The sequence below is a fragment of the Vitis vinifera genome, chromosome 18 (genome assembly GCF_030704535.1).
Source record: "Vitis vinifera cultivar Pinot Noir 40024 chromosome 18, ASM3070453v1".
In the NCBI taxonomy this organism is placed as follows: domain Eukaryota; kingdom Viridiplantae; phylum Streptophyta; class Magnoliopsida; order Vitales; family Vitaceae; genus Vitis; species Vitis vinifera.
Genome location: NC_081822.1, coordinates 21522838 through 21543543, shown reverse-complemented (window position 1 = coordinate 21543543; position 20706 = coordinate 21522838). Strand labels below are relative to the sequence as shown.

At 32.4% G+C, this 20706-nt stretch overlaps 1 protein-coding gene and 1 pseudogene across 1 annotated transcript; both read right to left on the bottom strand.

Annotated features, from left to right (window-relative positions):
* Window positions 1-1132: 1132 nt before the first annotated feature.
* Window positions 1133-4030, bottom strand: LOC100240966 (laccase-15-like). Its single transcript, XM_002265059.5, has 6 exons — window positions 3840-4030; window positions 3439-3590; window positions 2933-3177; window positions 2713-2841; window positions 1455-2405; window positions 1133-1346 (listed from the first exon to the last, which is right to left on the bottom strand). Exons 1-6 carry the CDS (start codon window positions 3939-3941, stop codon window positions 1216-1218), a joined length of 1710 nt encoding a protein of 569 aa, XP_002265095.3. The 5' UTR covers window positions 3942-4030; the 3' UTR covers window positions 1133-1215.
* Window positions 4031-9567: 5537 nt separating this feature from the next.
* Window positions 9568-20168, bottom strand: LOC104877341 (protein PIN-LIKES 2-like; annotated as a pseudogene).
* Window positions 20169-20706: the final 538 nt, after the last annotated feature.

Genomic DNA, 20706 nt, shown 5'->3' with positions numbered 1-20706 from the left:
GGGTAATATTGATATTGTAAAAGTTCTATTAAACATGAAAGAACTTCTTATATAAAAAAAAAATAGAATTATAAAATTCTTATAAAAAATTACATTTTGATGACTTCTACATGAAACCTTTTTTAAAAGTTATAAGTTTTTTTTTTTAAAAAAATAATTAAATAGGTAAAAAATCTTTTATTTAACTCTTAAGAGTCAATCATAAGGAAATTTAAATATATATGAAAATCACTTTTAAAAATCCAAAAAATCCCTTCAAAATAATTTCTAAACATTTTTTTAACTTACATTTAAAAAATAAAAAGTAAAAAATGATTTGTTTTTACTAGTTATTTAATTTTAAGGAAGCAGTAAAGGGTTTACTTTGATGTAAAATAAAAGATAAATAAATAAATAAAATGAGGGTTGAAAAGTAAGTAAATCACTAAAAAATAGACTTGGAGTTCCTTCGGTGTGGGGTTAGATTCAATTTGTCCCATGCAATGGAAATGGACGATTTTTTATTTTATTTCCTTTTCCTTTATCTTGGTGTAGTCTTGTGATATTGTTACTAAAATAGGAGGTAAAAATATAAATTATATATCAATTATTTTAAATTTAGAAAAAAAAAAGTGCTTATTTTAATTTGAAATAAATAAATAGAAAAAAACTGATTTTATCTCAATTGAATAAGACTTCATAAAAAAATTCTTATTTGCAAAATATTTTGAGTTGTAACAGTAAAAATTAAACAAAACATTTCATGACCTTTTTCACAAGTATCCATTTAGATCACAATCTAATTTTTAAATATTTGAATAATTCAATTACTCTAAACTATATCATTTATAATTTTTTTTATTATTAATATGATACCTAAGCTTCTATAGAATTGGAATAAAATATGGATAAGTAAAAAATGTCAAATGAAAGATAATTTCAAACTTTTCTAATACAACATGATATTTTATCATGTTCAATAAAATTGGAATGGGCAAAAGTTGTCAAATCAAGACTTCCATGGCAAATTCCATTGCATATCTCAAAGATTATTCTACAACATTATCTTCGTAGACTTTTAACAATCCAAGAAATTGAAAAATTATATAATAATCCCAAACACAATATTCTACAACTTTACAATATTCTACAATTTTGTTGAACAAAAAATAAATAATGAAATCTGAATAATGCAAACATTCAATGAAATCTTTGGCATGTTAATTCTTTGCAGCTTCAACATGGTGGCATGTCGGATGGCGGAGGCAGCATTTGAGCTTCTGGGTGTTTACCATTTTTCACTATGAACGCAGTTTCCATGCCCCAAGTCACATGGCGTTCTACATGGCAGTGCATGAACCACACTCCTGCAATAGAGAAAATATACCAACATTACACCTAACTTATTGCAATATTAAGAAAAATTATTTCAAGGGTTTTTTTTTTAATAGAGGATGTGAGTGCTTGCAACATACCAGGGTTGGATGCCTCGAATCTGATTGCAACCCAACCATTCGTAGGAACGGAGATGGTACTCTGAAGGGGAGGATCCACCAGATTATAGCGCAAAGGGTCCCTATTTTTATCAAAATTCCCAAATCCCCATCCAACAAGGTAGAAACTGTATCCATGGAGATGCATGGGGTGGTGTGTCCCTGCAACCAAGTTTGTCCCTTGAAAAACAATCTCCACTGTGGAGTTATACTCGAGCACCCTTACTTCTGTTCCGATTTCTGGCGTCTGATACTCTAATGGAAGATAATCAGCTGTAAAATCGAACACTAGTGGTGGAACGCTAGGAAATTTATCTCCATATACACCACTGATGTTATAATAGTAAGCTTGTAGTATGTCAATTGTAGGGGATTGGAAGCTTATGTTGTTTATACTTGCGGAGAATCGCGTCCCATTGGGCCCTGCACATGAATTATTGGGGCATAGGAACGAGTTTACAGAAACAGTGTAAATCAGTTTAGTGCTCGGGCTCAATGGGACATTGGAAGGATGTTCCGCATCTGCTAAGCTTCGGAGGCCAGCCATGACCTGAACCGATGCATTTGTGTCATTATATGCAGGAAAATGAGGCAAGGAGAGAGGTGAAGATGGAGTGTAGTATCCTCTGTACTGTACAATAGCTGTGGTGGTTGTGTTATCATAAAAATTTTGAGCTACCGGGGCAATGGAATAAGTTTTAGCCGCCATGTAATAGTGATCTGGGAGTTGGTTAGCTTCTAGTAAGACGTCGAAGGTTTGGCCAGGATATATTGTGATATAATCTCGTGTCAATGGTTTCGTGTAGCTACCATCTGTTCCAACCACTGTCATTTTATGCTTGGCAATGGAGAAGAAGAGAGCCTCATGCAAGGCAGCATTGATTATGCGAAGTAGATAGGTCTTTCCATGATCCACTCTTAGCTTGAATGTGCCTGCAATTAGAAAGGAAAAGTTGTATACTTATGACTAGCGAAAAGAAAAAAACATTCCATGAGCATCCACCAATTATGAAGTGATTGATTAATTAAGGGTGTAAATTTGGCTCCATAGTTCAAAATTATATTTGGACTAGCCTTTTCTTATGTGTTAAGTCATGGCTCTACCATCCTCATAGCTATATTCCTCTTTCTTAGCATTAAGTTTTAAATATGTTTATATTAATAAGAAAAAGTAATATGGTTAACATACAAGAAAATGACATCAATGCACAATTTTAAAATGGAAAGTTAAACTTTATACCGGATTTTGAGCATGGATATAGATCACCGGGTTGTCCATTTATCAATAAAGAATCAGAGGCATTAGGGTCAGCTCCGGTTGCAAGCCCTTCATCTCGAACCGCATTCACATCACTCTTCCACCATTGTCCTGCATTTCAACAACTCCAATAATTTAGATTTCGCTTTGTTAGTTAATTCATGATATGTAAATTAACCTTTAAAAGGAACTACACTTATACCTAATATGATGGGAATTTCTGCATTAGGTTTGGGAAAAGGATACTTGGTTCCATTCTTGGGATAAACGATTATAGCTCCATGAACGGTGGCTCGGGTCCAGTCACTGTGAGCATGCCACCATAGAGTGCCTTCCTCGGAGGAAAGGATGATCTTCTGGCTAAACTTTGACCCTGGTTGAATTGGGCATTGTGTGATATACTCGGGACCATCTGTCCATGGATATCTAGGCATATTCACCCCATGCCTGCAAAACAATAACTATACGTTAAAACTAGTACTAATTTTCGAACTAACAAAAGATGGCATGTAGCAACATATTATCATAGTAACAAGAGGCATCAACTGTATTTCAATGGAACCAATGCAAATAACCCTAAAATATTATTTTAAATTTAACTTTATTTGCAAAGCAATACATTGCAGCCCCCTCTTAGAAATAAAAGAATGTATGTCATGGAGGCATGCTGCCCACTGCTATCTTTCTCCGAGACACGATAGGACTTACCAGTGAATGGTGATATTTTCTTTTCCCCTATTATAAACATCGACGATGATCGTCTCTCCTTTCTTAGCATATATAGTTGGTCCAGGAAATTGTCCATTTACTGTTAAGATGTTCTTGGTGCTACAAAGCCTTGTATATGAAGCCTCCTTCACCTGCAACCAATTAAAAGTTAACCATGCAACCTCATCCCAAAAGAAATATTACAAGCATGAATAGTTGCATCGATCCACTCATGCAAGTGTATAACCAATAAGAAATTGAAAGCATGCATGAACGACTCAATGACACCAGGGTACCCGAAGACACCATGAGGGTCATACGGTGGAAAATGAGAGCCATACTGCTCCCTAAATATCATGAACAAAAGATGGTGTTAAGGCTAGAATCATATAAGTATTTACCACAAAAGTAAGCCGACGAGTTGAAGCTTGGCAATGGATGCCACCACCAAAAAGTAGAAACGCTAAAATTTGCAGGAGGAAAACCTTCATGATCAGCCACATCTTCTTTGGAATAAAAGCCTCTTCTCTTGTCCTAAACACAACTCCTTCAATTTTCTTACTATTTCTAATAAGCACGACTTATCTTCTCTTTGACATGAATAGATGAATTCTTAAAGGTATTTATAGAGGCTGGAGAGAACCAAAACTGGAATTGGTGAAAGCTGAACAGCCGGTTTCTCTCGAACTTTTGATGTATTTTTTTAATATATAATTCATAATCTATTCAAGATGATTTTCCTGGGGTACAACAATTCCTTGCCGCGTATCAATATAAGAGAAGTAATTCGAATGTGTATTGGTTTTGAATGTTCTTCCAGGACCACTTCAAAGAGCAGGTTGTGTATGATATTTGATTACTCACCAAAATTTAAATAAACCAAATGCCTGAAGAATGCTAACAATTGTGAAAATTTCTCACAGCTCAGCTTCAATCAGGCTGTGTACCATAGAAGACGAGTTTCTTAGAATCTCTTGAATTTTCTAATTCAAAATACAAGTTTGACTTTGAGAATTGACCAAGAAATTAATCAAACACAGTATTTTAGAACAAATATAAAATATATGTAGAATATTTTTAAAACTTTGACCTCGCATATATACAGTACCTTTATCAAGATTAGTCAATATTTTTTCTTTGTTTTTGGTAGGAAGGGAAAAGTCAGCGCTATAATCATAATCCATCAAAGATACACTATATGCTACCATGGGCGTACCGGCCATTAGTAATGGGCCAAAATGTTCCCCATGATTAAAAATAAAATATAATCATGGCATAAAAATCTTGACCCTCATTTTCAAGAGGTGACTTTCTCCTAGAAAGAATTATTTTCCTTTTTATTTTCTCATCGGGAGAAAGTTGGAGATTCACATTGTTTATATTTTTATAATAGTTTTAGTTTAGTTTTAAAGCTTCCAAAAACTTCTCCCTTATTTTTATTTATTAGGTTGGCTCAGTCCACTTGGGTACCCAAAAACAAACCCAATAAATAATTATTTATTGAATTGGGTCAATCCCAATATTTTCATAACCGAATCAGACATTGAATTAGAAAAATTATCGATTCATACGTCACTGGTCAGACTAGTGACCGAACCGATGACATCATACATACATAATTTATATTTTATTAAAATTAAAAATAATTTTAAAATATATATATATATATATAATTAAAAATTAATAATATTTGCAATATTATTTATTCATTTTTATATAAATGTATTAATATTGTTAATTTATTAAACAAAATATACATAATATTTAAATATGAAAATATATTAAAATGGGTATATATATAGGTAGTCTTTGAGTCAACATGCATAACAAGATTGGACATCAATTAATTCATTTAATAATTATGTTGATTAGTTTAATTATACTTTTTAAAATATTTAACTCATATTTGACACATTTTAAATTTGATTTTAGATAAATAGGTTAATCGAGTCATAAATATATTAGTCATATAAATTAACACAAGACCTAACTCTACTTAATTATTAAATGGGACATATGAGTTACACGATATGTTACTTGTTTAGTAATTATGTAGTATTTTAGGTTTACGTTTTTAACCAGATTATTATTCGTGTCGAGTTTGACACAACACAAATATGACCCACCAACACAAATTGTAACCCCTAAGCTTGTTCACTCAAAAAGTAAATTTATACTAATATTTAATTACCTAGTTTAAACTAGTAGAAATATTTTTAAATTATTGCTTAGTTTTTTTAAAATTGTTAATATTGGTATATGTATATAGTTTCTCTAAAGACATTCCATTGATGTAGAATTCCAAATATAATTTGTCTATATAAATATATCATATATTTTTAATAAATATATATATTGTAAGTTAAATATTATATTGTATAATATGTTGTACTATATGCATAACTACTATATTACTATTTTACAAAATAAAAAATACACTATATAATAGTAATATATTATATACATAAAAAGTTTTTGTGTAAAGTATCGAACCACATTTTAATTAATAATTGATTATTTTATTTTCAAATAATCTAATTATGTATTTATTATTTTTAATTATTAATAGCTAATTTTTCAAAAGTGATTTGTTATTAAGAATAAAATCATAAATTATGCCATAAAACTAGTAATTGTTATAGATACTAATTTGTTAAGGATTATTATTATTATTATTATTTACTTGCATACATTGTTTAATAAGATATTTAATTTAAGTTTTAAATTCCTTACTTTAAATTTTCAATCTTATTTTTAGTCTAATTTTTAATCTATAAATTCTAATTTTTAATTTTAAAATTTTTAATTCCTAAATTTTAAAGGGGAAATCATGTAACCATACATCACCAATATATATATATATATATATATATATGAGATTTTTAGAACTTTGCTTTTACCTTTTTAATTTTAATGTAAGATGAGAAAAAATATTTCCTATTCATGTACTTCAATAGTGCTTTTAGATTTGTTCCATAATTATAAAGTAAATGACAAAATACACATCACTTTAATACCACCTATTGACAAGTACATGAATCATTTATTTTTCTTATTTCTCTCACACGTCTCACGTACCACTTGCCACATTTCCACTTTTTTCTTTTTTCCTTCTTTCTTTTACCACCATAATCCATAGTCACCTATTATATTTTTCATTCCTATTTTTTTTTCCTTTGATACTCTTTTTAATATGCTCATATAAACTTCTTTAATTTAAATTTTTTTTCACTCTCTAATTTCTCTATATTTATTGATTATAATTATTTTTTGGACATATTATACTTAAAATGATAATGTATAATAAATAGTTAATATAACAAATAAAATAAAATAAATGTATAATAGACAAAAATGAAAATATTATCCCACAAATAATGTACTTTATGATTTTAAATATTAATTATATTAATATATTGAATAAATTAAGGTTTAAATTTAAATATTTTATTTTATTATTTAGAGGTTTATGATATAAGACTTTTTTTATATTAATGCTAAACAAAAGATTTATTTATTTTGTAAATTCTATCACATGAAAAAGTAAAAATATCTTTATAATACTATTTTATTATTTATATTATTTTTTAAATTTTTATTTTAAATTTATCACATCAAAATCACAATAAGTTATTGTGCTTTTATCTATTTTCTTATGATTTTAATTTGATTGTGGATCTAACATTTTGTTTGGTTAAAATCTTTAATTTTTAATTAAAATAAAATATAAAAGAAAATATATTTTTCATAAAAAAAAATTGTGTTTAACCTTTCATATTAATTTCATGAAAAATAAGTACATCCGTGAGAAAAATAGGTAAATCCATGCCTAGGGGAATCGAGACCCCTATCATCCTTGTCATGGTCTATATATTCCTTTGGAACCCTTGATAAGTGATTGGAGGTCCTTGCCCACCCCAGAACGAACTTTGGAATCCTAGGTACATCCATTCTTAAGGGAACCAAGACCCTTATATCAATTCTCATGGTTCATATATTCCTTTAGGGATCCTCGAGAATGAATTATAGGTTGTTCTTCACCTTGGATTAGACATTAGAACCCAAGGTATATCCTAAAGACAATTTGGTACATTCGATCCTTGGGCTACCAAAACCCCTATATCCCTTCCCATAGTCTATTTGATACTTTGAGGACTCTTGAGAAGTGAATGGAGGTCATTTCTAATCTCAGAATGGACTTTGGAACCTTAGGTACATCCTTAAAAAAATTTGTTACATCAAATTCTCGGGCTATTGGGACCCCTATCTCCTTTCCCAAGGTCAATTTGTTCATTTAGGGATCCTCGAGAAGTGATTGGAGGTTATTCCTCACTCCAAAATGGACTTTTAAACCCTAGATACATCTTTAAGAAAATCGGGTATATCTTATCCTCTAGCTACCCAATATCGCTTCTTATGGTCCATTTGATCATTTAGAATTGATTTTAAGTTGTTCCTCATCTCATAATGGACTTTGGAACCCTAGGTACATCCTTAAGAAAATTTGGTACATCCAATCATCAGACTACTAAGACCCCTATCACCCTTCCTATGGCCCATTTGTTCCTTTAGGAACTCTTGGGAAGTGATTGGATGTCATTTTCCACCTTAGAATAAACATTGGAACCCTAGGTACATCCTTAAGAAATTTTGAAACATCTAATCCTTGGGACACCTATCTCCCTTCCCATGGTCCATTTATTCTTTTTAGAGACCCTCGGGAAGTGATTGGAGGTCGTTCCCCACATTGGAATGGACTTTGGCACCCTTGGTACATCATTTACAAAATTTAGTACATCATTTACAAAATTTGGTACATCAGTCACAAAAATTGGTACATCCTTAAAAAAATTTGGTACATCTAATCCTTGAGCTATTGGGACCCCTATCTTATTACCCATGGTTCGTTTATTCCTTTAGGGATCTTTGGGAAGTGATTAGAGGTTGATCCTGAGCTACTTCGAAATGGACTTTGGAACCCTAGGTACATCCTTAAGAAAATTTGTTATATCCGATCCTTGAGCTAACAGGACACCTATTATAGACCCCTCATTTTGACCATGACACACATAGGTTACCATCTAATAAATCATTGTAATTCATCGACTTGTAATCTTTGATTCTTTCTCAAAGCTTCTTGGAGGATAATTTATAGAAATTTTGATGTGATCACATAAACCTTTGAATTTGTAGCTTAAGGCCTTCTGATTGTTCTAACTTACCATTAACAGTAATTTAAAACAAAATTATTGAATCCTTATTTTTAAAATATAAAGCAAAATAAATTACTTCTTTGAATAATAAAAATAACTAAAAAGATGTATATAATAAAATTTGGTAACAAATTAAAAGTAGATTTTAATACAAACAACTTAACATGATTCAATTTTTTTTATTAAGCATTATTTTTCAAATTATAAAGGCCAATATATGAGTAATATTCTTTCTCTTTTTGTTTCATAAACCATAATTTAAAATAAAGTTTTTACTATTGTCATTAAATATACATTTTGAAACATAAAATACGATATCTCTTTAAATATTTATTTAATTTCGAATGTGCCAAAAATCCCCTTTTTCCATCAATTCTAACTACAACAACTGCCATTCAAAAATCCCATGCCTATGCTAGCCACATATTCACAAGTCGGACTTTTTTAACTTTTGCGGCAATTTTAAAAAATAATTATTAAAAAATGGTAGTTGTGAACATATTGATAGATATACATCAGTTTTGGCTACGTGGAAGGTGTCTTTTGAAGAGACACCTTTCACAATTTTTAAAATCATGAAAGAATTGAATTTAAGCTAAAGGTGTCTCTTGAAGAGACACCTTCTACAATTCCAAAAAATTGGATTTATATTAAAGATGTCTCTTGAAAAGACACTTTCCACATGGCAAAAAATCCAATATGCATTAAAGGTGTCTCTTGCAAAGACACTTTCCACGTGGCAAAAAATCCAATATGCATTAAAGGTGTCTCTTAAAGAGACACCTTCCACAATTTGACAAATTTGAATGTCTCATGAATTTGATTTTGAAGTTAAAGATGTCTCTTAAAGAGACACCTTCTACAATTCCTAAAACTTTTAATCTATACAAAATGTGTCAAAGGTGAAGGTGTCCCGTCAAGAGACACATTCTAGAATTCCAAAAAATTAGATTTATACTAAAGGTTTCTCTTGAAAAGACACTTTCCACAATTCCAAAAAATCCAATATTTATTAAAAATTGTAGAAATGATTTTAAAGTTAAAGATGTCTCTCTTCAATGTATGAAAATTGTGGAAAGTGTCTCTTTAAGAGACACTAAAGAGACACTTTCAGTATAAACTCAATTTTTTTAAAAATAATGGAAGGTGTCTCTTCAAGAGACACCTATAATTCAATTTTTGGGAATTGTGAAAGGTGTCTCTTGGCACCTTCCACAATTTTAAAAATATTGGATTTATACTGAAAGTGTCTGTTCAAAAGACACTTTCTACAATTTCCATTCAAATAGTGAAAAATTTCGAATTTATGTTGAAGGTGTCTCTTGAAGAGGCACCTTCCATAATTACCAAAAAAATGGAATTATATTCGGACGCCTTTCATAATTTTTAAAAAATTGGGTTTATACTGAAAATGTCTCTTGAAGAGACACTTTCCACAATTTTTTAGTGGAAAATTTCAAATTTTGAAAAGGGACATTCTATAATTCCCAAAAAATAGAATTATACTAAAGGTGTCTCTCCAAGAGACACCTTCCATAATTTGAAAAAAAAAAAAAGGGTTTATACGGAAAGTCTCTTCAAGAGACACTTTCCACAAAATATATATATATATATATATATATATATATATATATATATATATATATATATATATATATAGGGTTTAAATAACAAATTAATTATAACTATTTTATAATTAAATGAAAAATTTTCATTTAATTGATTAGTAAAAATATATCATAATTTTATTCATAGTGTTTTTAATATTATTAAAATATTAAAAATTTATACATTTATCATCATTTATTTTATAATATATCATAATTTTAACATTAAATAGATTTTAAAATTAAACATGTTATAATCACATATCACAATATTATCATCAAATAATATTTTATATTATTTAATAATCAATGTATACTTATCAAATTTATTTATGAACTTTCCAAAATAAACTATGAAGCAAATGTTCTTAATTGAAATGAGTGTTACTGGTGAACCCGTGAATGTTTTATTTTTTATTTTTTATTTTTTTAGAACTAGGAAAATTGGATGAAGACTATGTCAAAGAAGCTTATATCTTCAGCCAGGTCTCCCCCATATTTGTTCAAGTCTATCTATCTCAACATGAGGTGAATCCAAGTCTGTGTTTCGAATCAAATATCAATTCATGATTCTTGCATGCTGTCGTAATAAAAAATTTTGTAAGTAATATAAAAAAAGTGAGGAAGGAGGTTCAATGTTGTAACTATCACTACTTTATAATCAAATTGTAAATTTGGAGTGCTAAAGAAAGCAGCCGGGTTGTAAGTATTTGGTTTTTCGTCTTCTATGAACTAGTGCCTGCATTATGGCTAAATTTCTGAAAAGCCAGTTTATTACTACCTGCTTGTTTCTCTACCTTAAGATTCTCTCATTCTCTCTTCTATTATCATTTCAAGCAGCAGATAGTGACCACTGTCTAGGCTTTTGTGTAGAAACAAAAAGGCTCTGATCCATCATTCATGCAAGTGACCTTCAGTGATGTTATTCTCTTGTGTGGTCTTCTCAGCGATGGCCCCATATCTCTTAAATATCCTTTTTGTCTCTAGTTTACCATTAACCCTGTTTTGATCTTCACTCTTCATTGCCAAAACCGTGCTTGAACCTCACCTGGACGAACTTCACTATTAGACAAGAATTGAATTTGAGGCAACACGAACCATCCATGTCGATGAGAATATGAAATTTGGTATCAAGTGAAGTGGACAAAATTCAAAAACAAAAACAAAAATAATCAATGAATTTTAATTTTTTTTGCAACCCCCGTTTGATTCCCAAGAAAATCCATCCCCCATTCGATTTCCGGGAAAATTCATCCTCATTTGATTTCCGAGAAAATCCATGCAAAACCCCCCAAAGAAAACAAAAAAAAATGCTTTTTTTTTTTGCTCCCTGTGCTTTCTGGATCTGTTCTAGGGGTCTCTTTCCTTTTGTGCCATTGGATTTAAATTTCACGAACCCTAAATCCACGATTTTTGAGCTAGGCTAAAAAACACAACCTTTCCCCGCAAATCATGATCAGATTACCAAATAGCATCTTATGTTTTTTTATAAAAAAAAATTGGACGGATTTTGTATCCTGTGCGCGGGCTGGACTGGTTCGGATACAGTTGAAAGTCCCAGAGTATGGTTGGGCCACGAGAAGGTGTTCCACTCTCTCAATTTCCTGGTGAATAGGGTTAGATCACTAGTTTTTTATGTTCCGTAGAAATGTGCAGCGCCTGCATCCAGAGATTATCCAACATGTCTTACTTGATATGCCAAGTCTTACTTTCTTCACGACCTATGCGCTTTTGGCATTGTTCTGGGTAGAAATATACTATCAGGCACGTGCTGTATCTACTGATGTACTGAGACCAAGTTTCTACAGAATTAATGCAGTGGTTTATGCCATTCAGATTGCTATGTGCACCTTGGATTCGAAACTAACCGGTTAAAAACTGAAACCCCTGCATGTGAGAGAGCATCACCACAGGCCACGCGAGGGAGCTCGTCAGTCACGTTTTCCAACTGCCATGCATTCGGTGAAGCGATTTTTTGAAGGGAAGTCTCCAGGAGAAGAATCTTTTTCTGTTGCGGGAGGAGAATTGACATAGTCTCTTTTTCTGGGCGTTTTTTTGGAGGAGAGTTCAAAGATCTTCTTTCTGTAGAAAATCATCACATAAACCGATTCAAAGAATTCAGAAGGCTTCTCATTAGAGCCAAGGTTCACCATTCTAGATCTTCATGAACATCTCCTTCATAGTGGCATTGGCACCCCGATCCCTGTACGAATACACAATCAGCCTGGAAACCTCTTCTCCATTCTCTGAATTGCCTCTTCATCGTTACGGACTGACGCATTTTGTTGATCATCGATGTCACCTGTGAACTGGATCACACACATGAAGAGATATCTAAACATCTCAATGGTAGGAACCTCCATGATTGATTGATCTCCATCATCTTCGTGATCGTGCACAGTTCTGAAAGAAGAGACGAGAATCTCTTCATCGTCTTCACTCTCTATGCTTATATCTCGAAGGTTATCCCGGTTTCTATGGGCATCGAATCTCCATAGATGAACTCGGATTCTGCATTGACCTGAATCTCGAGCATGCATTATTTCATGGACGGATAGAAGAAAAAGAAGAGACTTCCATATTGTGCTGCCAAACTTGGTGTTTTTCTTCATTTATTCTTCACCACAACAGTTGGACATAAAGGTTAGTCTCAATGAATCTTTACCATTTGAATTGGTTTATTAATGATTTTTAAGTTATTCATTGATAAGGTTAAAGGACAATGGATGAAATTGGTTTGTCGATTTTGAAACTCATGGCTGTTTGTGATGTGTCGGTTACTATGTGAATTAAAAATAAAGAAGGATAAATGCAATGATGGAATAATGCAGAATTGGTTGATGCCTTGTTAATATGTACTATACTTTTTTTCTATATGTTTAGTGTTGTCATTTTAGTTCTAAGTAAAATATTTTTTAATTACATTAGTAGCAATGATGGAGAAGTGATATAGTTGTGTTAATGGAATTGTATGGCTGAAAATGCTGTGTGATCCATGAAATTTATGTGGCTAGGAAAATTAGAGAAGGAATAGAGGCTGGCTATGATTACTTGTTGAAGTTTTAAAGGAAATATCTAGATATATGTTATGGAATAATGACAGTTGTAGTGAATAATGCACAATTGGTTATGGGATAATGTTGATGATGCTTGTTGATTTTTTAATAAAAGCTATGTATAAAAAGTGGATGTATATCCAGCCATAAGTGTTTTTAGTGGCTCTTGATGATAAGTAATGGTGCCTTGTTCATATGTACTATATATATTTTTTTTCTATATGTTTAGTGTCGTCATTTTAGTTCTAAGTAAAATATTCGATTCCTTAATTCTAATATTTATTGCCAATATTTTCACTTTATTCATTTCTTCCCACTTCATGATTGATTTTTTTGAATACATGTTAGTTTAGGTTGGGTATGGACAATTTGGGCCACACGAGTGTTTATAGAATTTGATATTTAGGAAACTAAATGATTAAATGTGGATTACTTGATGAATTATGATTGAGATTCAGCTATTTTTTTCTTTTCTTTTTTTCTTCAAAATTTCTTTTCATCTAAATAAACCATTGGATAATCACATGACAATTGACTTTGAATAAACTCTCTTGATTTTGATTCATGGAAATTTGATTTATCTTAATTTTCTTAAATAATTCACACATATACACTTACAATTTTTTTGGTAATCCAAATTTAAAAATATATATGAATTATTTTTCCTTTTGAAAATTTTTTTTATACCTCATTCATAACAGAATTAATCTTAGTCTCTTTTATAATGAATTGTTTTTATATTTAAAATCTATCTTACTCTCTTTTAAGTATGAAATTTCAATTTCTAAAAAGAATAATGCTGCCCATTTTTATTCGGTATGGAACTTTGAAATGTTTTAAAAATGAATTTTGGTTTTAAATGTACGCGAATTAAAATTCATAGTTCCAACTAATGGATTCTTTATGAACTAATTCATGTAGATAAAAATGGGATTTAATAAATCCCTACATACAAAAAAATTTCAAAAATAAAGTTTTCTATTGACACTATTGACAGCCCAGTGCATATTTGAACTTGTAAATTATAATCTGACCATTTATAGACTCCTTAAAATTTTTATAATTATTCCATGATATTCTAACTCTTTGAAATTAATTTTAGAATTTTATTTTGGTAAAAAATAATTTCCCAATTAGAAGATATAAATCAATCTTTCAGAAGGTTCAGCTTTCACTTTGTTTTTGATACTTAGTTTTTTTTTGTAAAATTAAATTACTAAAAGATCTCTTTAAATTCATTGAATATTTTTCGCTTAATCTAGACCTCCTAAGTTTAATTTTTGACACATAAAATATTAATATATAATTACTAAAAAGGGAGATATAATTTTTTTTCTTGAACCTATTGCACCTGTGCTCTGCTGGAGCTGAATGAAGTTTACTTATTGTTAAACATATTATGAATGTAATATTGCCTTGTGATTATTTTTCATTCAAAATAGACATGTTAGGCTAGTTTTACGAATTTTTATTTTTATTTTTTATGATTTTAGGACATCTCCAAATTAATTTAAAAAAAATCAATTGTTGAATACTTTAACAAAATGCCCTGTTCTAAACCTACTATTAGCATTATGAAATCTGGTATTAAATGAGAGCTAGTTGATTAATTTGATCACTTGGATGATAAACTAGACGTATAGAAGATATTCTCTAAAAATTTTCATGATGAAATTTAACTTCAAGATATTTGTTTTAGATTTATTTTGTAGAAACCCCTGGTTTCAACCATTTGCTATTTTTTTTTTTTTGCAAAGAAACCCTCTTGTGAATACATTTGACATTGGTTATATATAAGTTTAGTTTTTGATTCCTTTTTGAATTCATTGCTATTATTTGTGAATTAGTCTCATTTCTATGAAAGCACTTTAAAACGCTTGTTATGAAATATGTGACTACTTAGAATACAATGTGATGCTATTGCTTGTTATTTAAATTTTGTGTTTTCTAGAAGCGCTTGGAATGCAAATTAGGTATGCTTTTCTTTATTAAATTGGTGAATTATGTTGATGTGTTTAGTTAGTTCATAGTGTATATGAATTAATCAACTAATCCTCATAATTATCTCAACTTAGTAGAGATCTAGTTTTTTAGGACTTAGAGGGGTGTTGCGGTTCTTTTCCGTACCTTTCCAATAAATAATCTGACTCCTGGACCCAACTTGGTTTTCACATACCCGTCTTTTCTTTTAGGAGTCACATTTAGGGTTTTTTTTTCTTATTTTGTTTGTCTTAAAAAAAAACCAAAGTAAGTGGCGACTCCTTTATTTATAAAATTAATTTTTCACAAACAAAAAGTGAGCCTTGCCATCGAGTGGGAACGCATGTGAAAATACGGGATCACAAAGTGGCAACTCCACTAGGGATCTTAGAGGGTCAAAGCTTGAACTTAAGTTAAAGTAAATTTGACGTTTAATTGCTTGATTAATGAATACCCTTTCTTTGCGCCTTTGTGTGATTGTGTGATTAATGGCACATTGAAGATTTTTTGATGCTGTAAATATCTATGATAGATGCATGTTAGATGATGATGTTTATTTATGATTGCTTCTCTTGTCTATTATGTTTTTCTTAACATGATTGATTGTATTCTTATCACATGCCTATTATCCCTTAGCATGATGGTTGATCTAGTTGTATGTTTTATTAGATTATTATGTCTTTGTTTAATTTGAATATAGTGATGGATGATTTATACATGTATTGCATGATTGATTGTTGCATGACTACTCTTCTCTTATGTGATTGCTTGTTGCATGTTCATGTAGACGCACTTGTATCCCCTTAACTCCAATTCTCTAATTTTGGTCGGCTTTGTTTCCCTTGATCTTGTATTATATATGGGTGTGGACCCACATTTTTCACGCGCACCCCCACTTGATCAACGAGACTCGCTTTTATTTGGTGAAAAATTTAATTTTGGAAAAGTTAGAGTCGCCACTTATTTTATTTTATTTTAAAGGGAAAATAAAACAAGAAATAAAACCCTAAAAAATGACTCCATAGTTTTTGAAAAAACACGTGTCTTTGAAAAACCTGAGTCTAGGTCCGGGGATCAGGTTACTAATTGGGAAGGTACTTCTAGAATGTAGCACCCCTTTAAGCTCTACAAAGCTCTCTACTAACCAAGTTGAGGGAAATGTGGAATTAACTAGTTGATCATGGATACCTAGGTAGGCTAAGGTGATTTCAAAATTAGCATGCCAAAAAAGAAAAACCAATCATACTCATAAAGGAGATTTAGGGTGCATACCTAGACTCCTTCTTAAGCGCTATCACAAGACATCAAAATTAGTTTGGAAATATAGCACACATGTGTTTTATCCAAGAAAATCAAGCATACATCTAAGCACCTAAGGATCACATCAAGCATAAATAAGACTCACAACAACATGCATGTTCATAAAATTTTGAAAAGTAAGTGATAGAGAGCATACCTAGATAGCATGCATAATTTATAAGATTCCTCCAAAAATGCTAGAGTGATTAAGACAAGTATGAATTATATAACATATTCATTATGTCTAATACACGGTACCAAAGCCAAAATTGAGCCAAGGTAAGTCAAATGACTCCAAAAATAAATAACGAATTCAAGCAATGTACAAGATCATCAGCATGTAATTAGAATAGGGAGCATCAAAAAAACAATTTCTAAAAAATGGATTAGAGTAGAATTTAATTACAAAAAATTTCACAAAACAACTCCTACACATCTAGATCAACATACCGAAGGCCAAACTCTCATTCAAAGGATAGATTGTAGCAAAGACACCTAAAGGTTCTACAAATTCCAGATTAGATAAGAAAAACTGACATGTGTAAATGAATTTTTTAAAAATAATAAATAATCACATAAAATCATACAAAAAATCACACACATAGTTCAAAGTGTCTATATCACAAAAAAATGAATCTAGGGTCGGATAGTACTCAAAAATATTTTTAAAGCACTCAAGCTAATCAGATGTCCAGAATTCAGCATGTGCAATAGGTACGACTTTGAAAAATCATATCTCCCTTAAAGAAGCATATATTTTAATAGTTTATATCTCTAAGATCAAATTCAAGAAGCTTATAATTAACGAAAAATATCAAATTAAATTTAGACAGTCGTCCATTATTTTATTTTTGCATTATCCAAAACTGGGTGAAAACAGAGCCCTCCTAAATTTTCAGTTATATTTTCTGTTCTGGAATTGTTTTCTAACTCAAACGAAACTTTAAATTCAAGTTCAAGGAGTGAGGAAAGTCATACAAGCTTTGAATTTTTTTTTAAAATATTCTAAAATTGCTATAATGAATTTAACTCTAAAAGGTCAATGGTTGAATGAAAACTGGCAGCAAGGAAAAAAAAAAGTTTTTGAAAATTTTTGCAACACTAGAATTTTCCTCTCAAAATGGCTGATGCGTTAGGAGAATGTCCTCCATAAGGTATAAAATTCAGATTTACAAAATCAACACTAAACTCACGATGGGTAGCTGGAATTTTGATGTTATCAAAGGATTGAAGAGGAATTTTAGTGGGTACCATGAAGTACTCCCTATCCTAGACAGCAAAGAGGATGATGGTTCCAATAAGAAGAAGTCAGGTATATGCAGCCAAAAGGTAATTAGGAATAGGGAGCACGTGTCTTTTGAAGAGTCAGAGATTACCATCCATATTGTGGAGATGAATGAATAACAAGTCAAATCACAGTAGTATTCTTGAAATCCGTTTGATTTCAAAGATGAATGTATGTTCTTATTGTAGCCATGCATTCTCAATCACTTCTGCATATATTTTGCATGTATTGACAAATTCAAGGCTCGTGGGACCCTTCACGTCTATGAACATATTCAACCGTGGGCGAATTATAACTCTTCTTCGGAAACACCCATCATCACACTTCCGGCCAAGTCTCTTGATGCTGTGTGGTCTCAAGATTCCCCCTCTAAAAATCTGTTGAATCTGCTTCATTGGCGCGTGTGTGGGCTGTACAAAGGAGTTTCTAGAGATACATAGAAAAAATGCGGAAGTGGCTGCTGCCTCCTCCCATATGGCTGCGTCATGGCTGCCTCATGCGAACATGGTGGCCTTATTGTGTCACTCACTTAAGGTGGCCTTGTGAGCTACTATCAATGGAGGAAAGAAGGTGACTATGAGGCATCAACCCTCCTCGTGCAGTCCATGCGGCTGCCACTTAACAACAGAAAAATCTGCTTAGAGAACTCCTTCACCAAAATCTGCTGAATCTGCTCCCGAAAATCCCCAGATAGCCTCACCAAAACCAGAACCTGTGTGGACCTTCCTTCTCAAAAAAAAATGGTGCCTCTCTCTCAATCTTCTATCCCCCACAAAAGACCACCAGCCTGTGTCTCCCATTCCAATCAACTGAAAGAAACCCAAGCTTTTAAAACCCACCCGACTGTTTTCTTCCCGTATTCATCCAATGAACCAGCAGTTTCAGAACACATTTGCTGACCCCTGAACTCGCATTCCTCACCTTCTCAAAGTGCAACCTGCTGCCAAAAGAGGAGTGTTGAAGCTTCACTAACTTCACAGCCTCTTAAACTTGCAATTGCTCCCAACAGGATGGCACTTGGTGTTGTATATTGCAACAAAAGCATAAACCGATACATTTGATCTCTGGAACCAAAAAAATTCATCTTATCATCTAAAAGAATGATTCCAATTCCAATCGAAGTACCAAAAGCCTTGCAACACTAATTCCAATTACAGTCCGAATTCCAAGTTTAGATTCATATGGACCCTCAACGAGCATTCCTCCAAGGATAAGCAACACGAATGGAATTGTTGCCCCAGCCAAGATTGATAAGTTGTCTGTGATAAATGAAAGTGGAGCATCATAGTCAAAAACAAAAGATTTGAGCTGAGGAAACATCCCAATAATAATGGCTAACAGAGAAGCAACTGTAGGAGGTTGAAGTATGTGCTGAATTGGTGTTTGTTCAGCAACGATCCTAATTCTCCTAACCACCTTCGGCTCCACCAAACACCTAATGGACTCGGGACTGTTTGGACCTCCCTCCTCCACTAAACCAACATCAGGAAAAGTACTTGGTGAAATGCTAGAGATTCTGGTAAAGACCCTTGCAATAAAGGGTGTCTTACAATGCTCGCTTTCTTTATCTTCCATTCCTGGCCATTTAGCTTCAACAAGCAGCGGCCTACTTAAATCGTTAGCAGTGACCACCTCCTTAACCTCATTCCCTTCGTCAACAATTTCATAATACTCAAGGGGTGGTTCCATCATGTGGTATGCAAGTGTGTAAACAAGAATTACAGCAACCCACTGAGCAAAAGAAACATAAAACACACCAGAGGTATGACAATCAGGACCAAATGGGTTCTTCGCACTGTGGCATATTGACCCAACAATGGCAAGCGGGAGATTACCCGTGTTCCCAAATGCAGTCATGATGATGGTAAACCAAAAGAATTCGGGTGGTGGCTGGCATATTATTGCCACCAAGTACCTCAAAATGCAACCGACAGCAGTACTGATAATGACGTTTACGGGTATGAACCACCAGAGGACAAAATTCTTGCCAGTAATGGATTGTCCCAATTGGGTGAAGATTAAGCATAGTAGGAATAGGACAAAAACAAGCTTGCTGAGAAGCCTGAAAGTAGCTTTTGACATAACTTGGAGTTTTGGATGGGCGAGAATTAGGCCTATGACAGTGAGTGAGAGCAGTTTCATCAAAGGCACAACTGCTGATAGCCAATTTTCTCCACCAGATTTCACATTCCCATCTGATAGATCCCAGAAGGAATCCATTTTTTTCCCTCTGTCTAAGAGGAAAAATCCCAAAAGGAAACTTCCAATGAATTTGACGAGCTAAGCAAAAAATCCGAGAAATCCCTAGAATTAACACTATATTCCAACAACTAAATTTCAGACTCCAATACCACAGACGAGAGTCCAGGAACACCCAGAAAAGGCCGGATCCGGAGTGATGGATGAAAAGGATTGGTCCACTGAGTGATTGATTTTCGGGTGGATAGTTAGCGATTCATCGCCTCACCACGGGGTTCATCTTTGACGATGACTGACTAATTGATATTGGTTGGTACATCTATCAGCACTTGACTCTCTTATTTCACTGTCTTTTAAACCTTTAGATGAGAATAGAGTGGCAGTAGAGGCATGTGGGTGCGCGAGAGTGGCGGGTAGCCGAAGGTGGTGGCAAACGAAGTGGTGTGTGGTTGCACCTCCTCTTCCAGTTTTGGTGCTGCCAACCGTGCCCTCTACTGAAAGAAAACCCCACTTTTCCAAAAGCCCTATATATAGGAAGATCACACAAAGACAGATTTGCATCAAAAGCTACGGAGGGCCTGGATTGAATTTTTTAGCAGCCAGCAGAAGAGCATTTAGCAAAGCATCTT

What these genes read in the sequence shown, in the direction of transcription:
- LOC100240966 (XM_002265059.5), bottom strand. Translation starts at nt 3,941, where the DNA reads ATGTGGCTGATCATGAAGGTTTTCCTCCTGCAAATTTTAGCGTTTCTA. An exon ending in GAAAATATCACCATTCACTG is followed by an intron (nt 3,178 to 3,438) that starts GTAAGTCCTATC and finishes ATTGTTTTGCAG; the next exon opens with GCATGGGGTGAATATGCCTA. An exon ending in AGAAATTCCCATCATATTAG is followed by an intron (nt 2,842 to 2,932) that starts GTATAAGTGTAG and finishes GTTGAAATGCAG; the next exon opens with GACAATGGTGGAAGAGTGAT.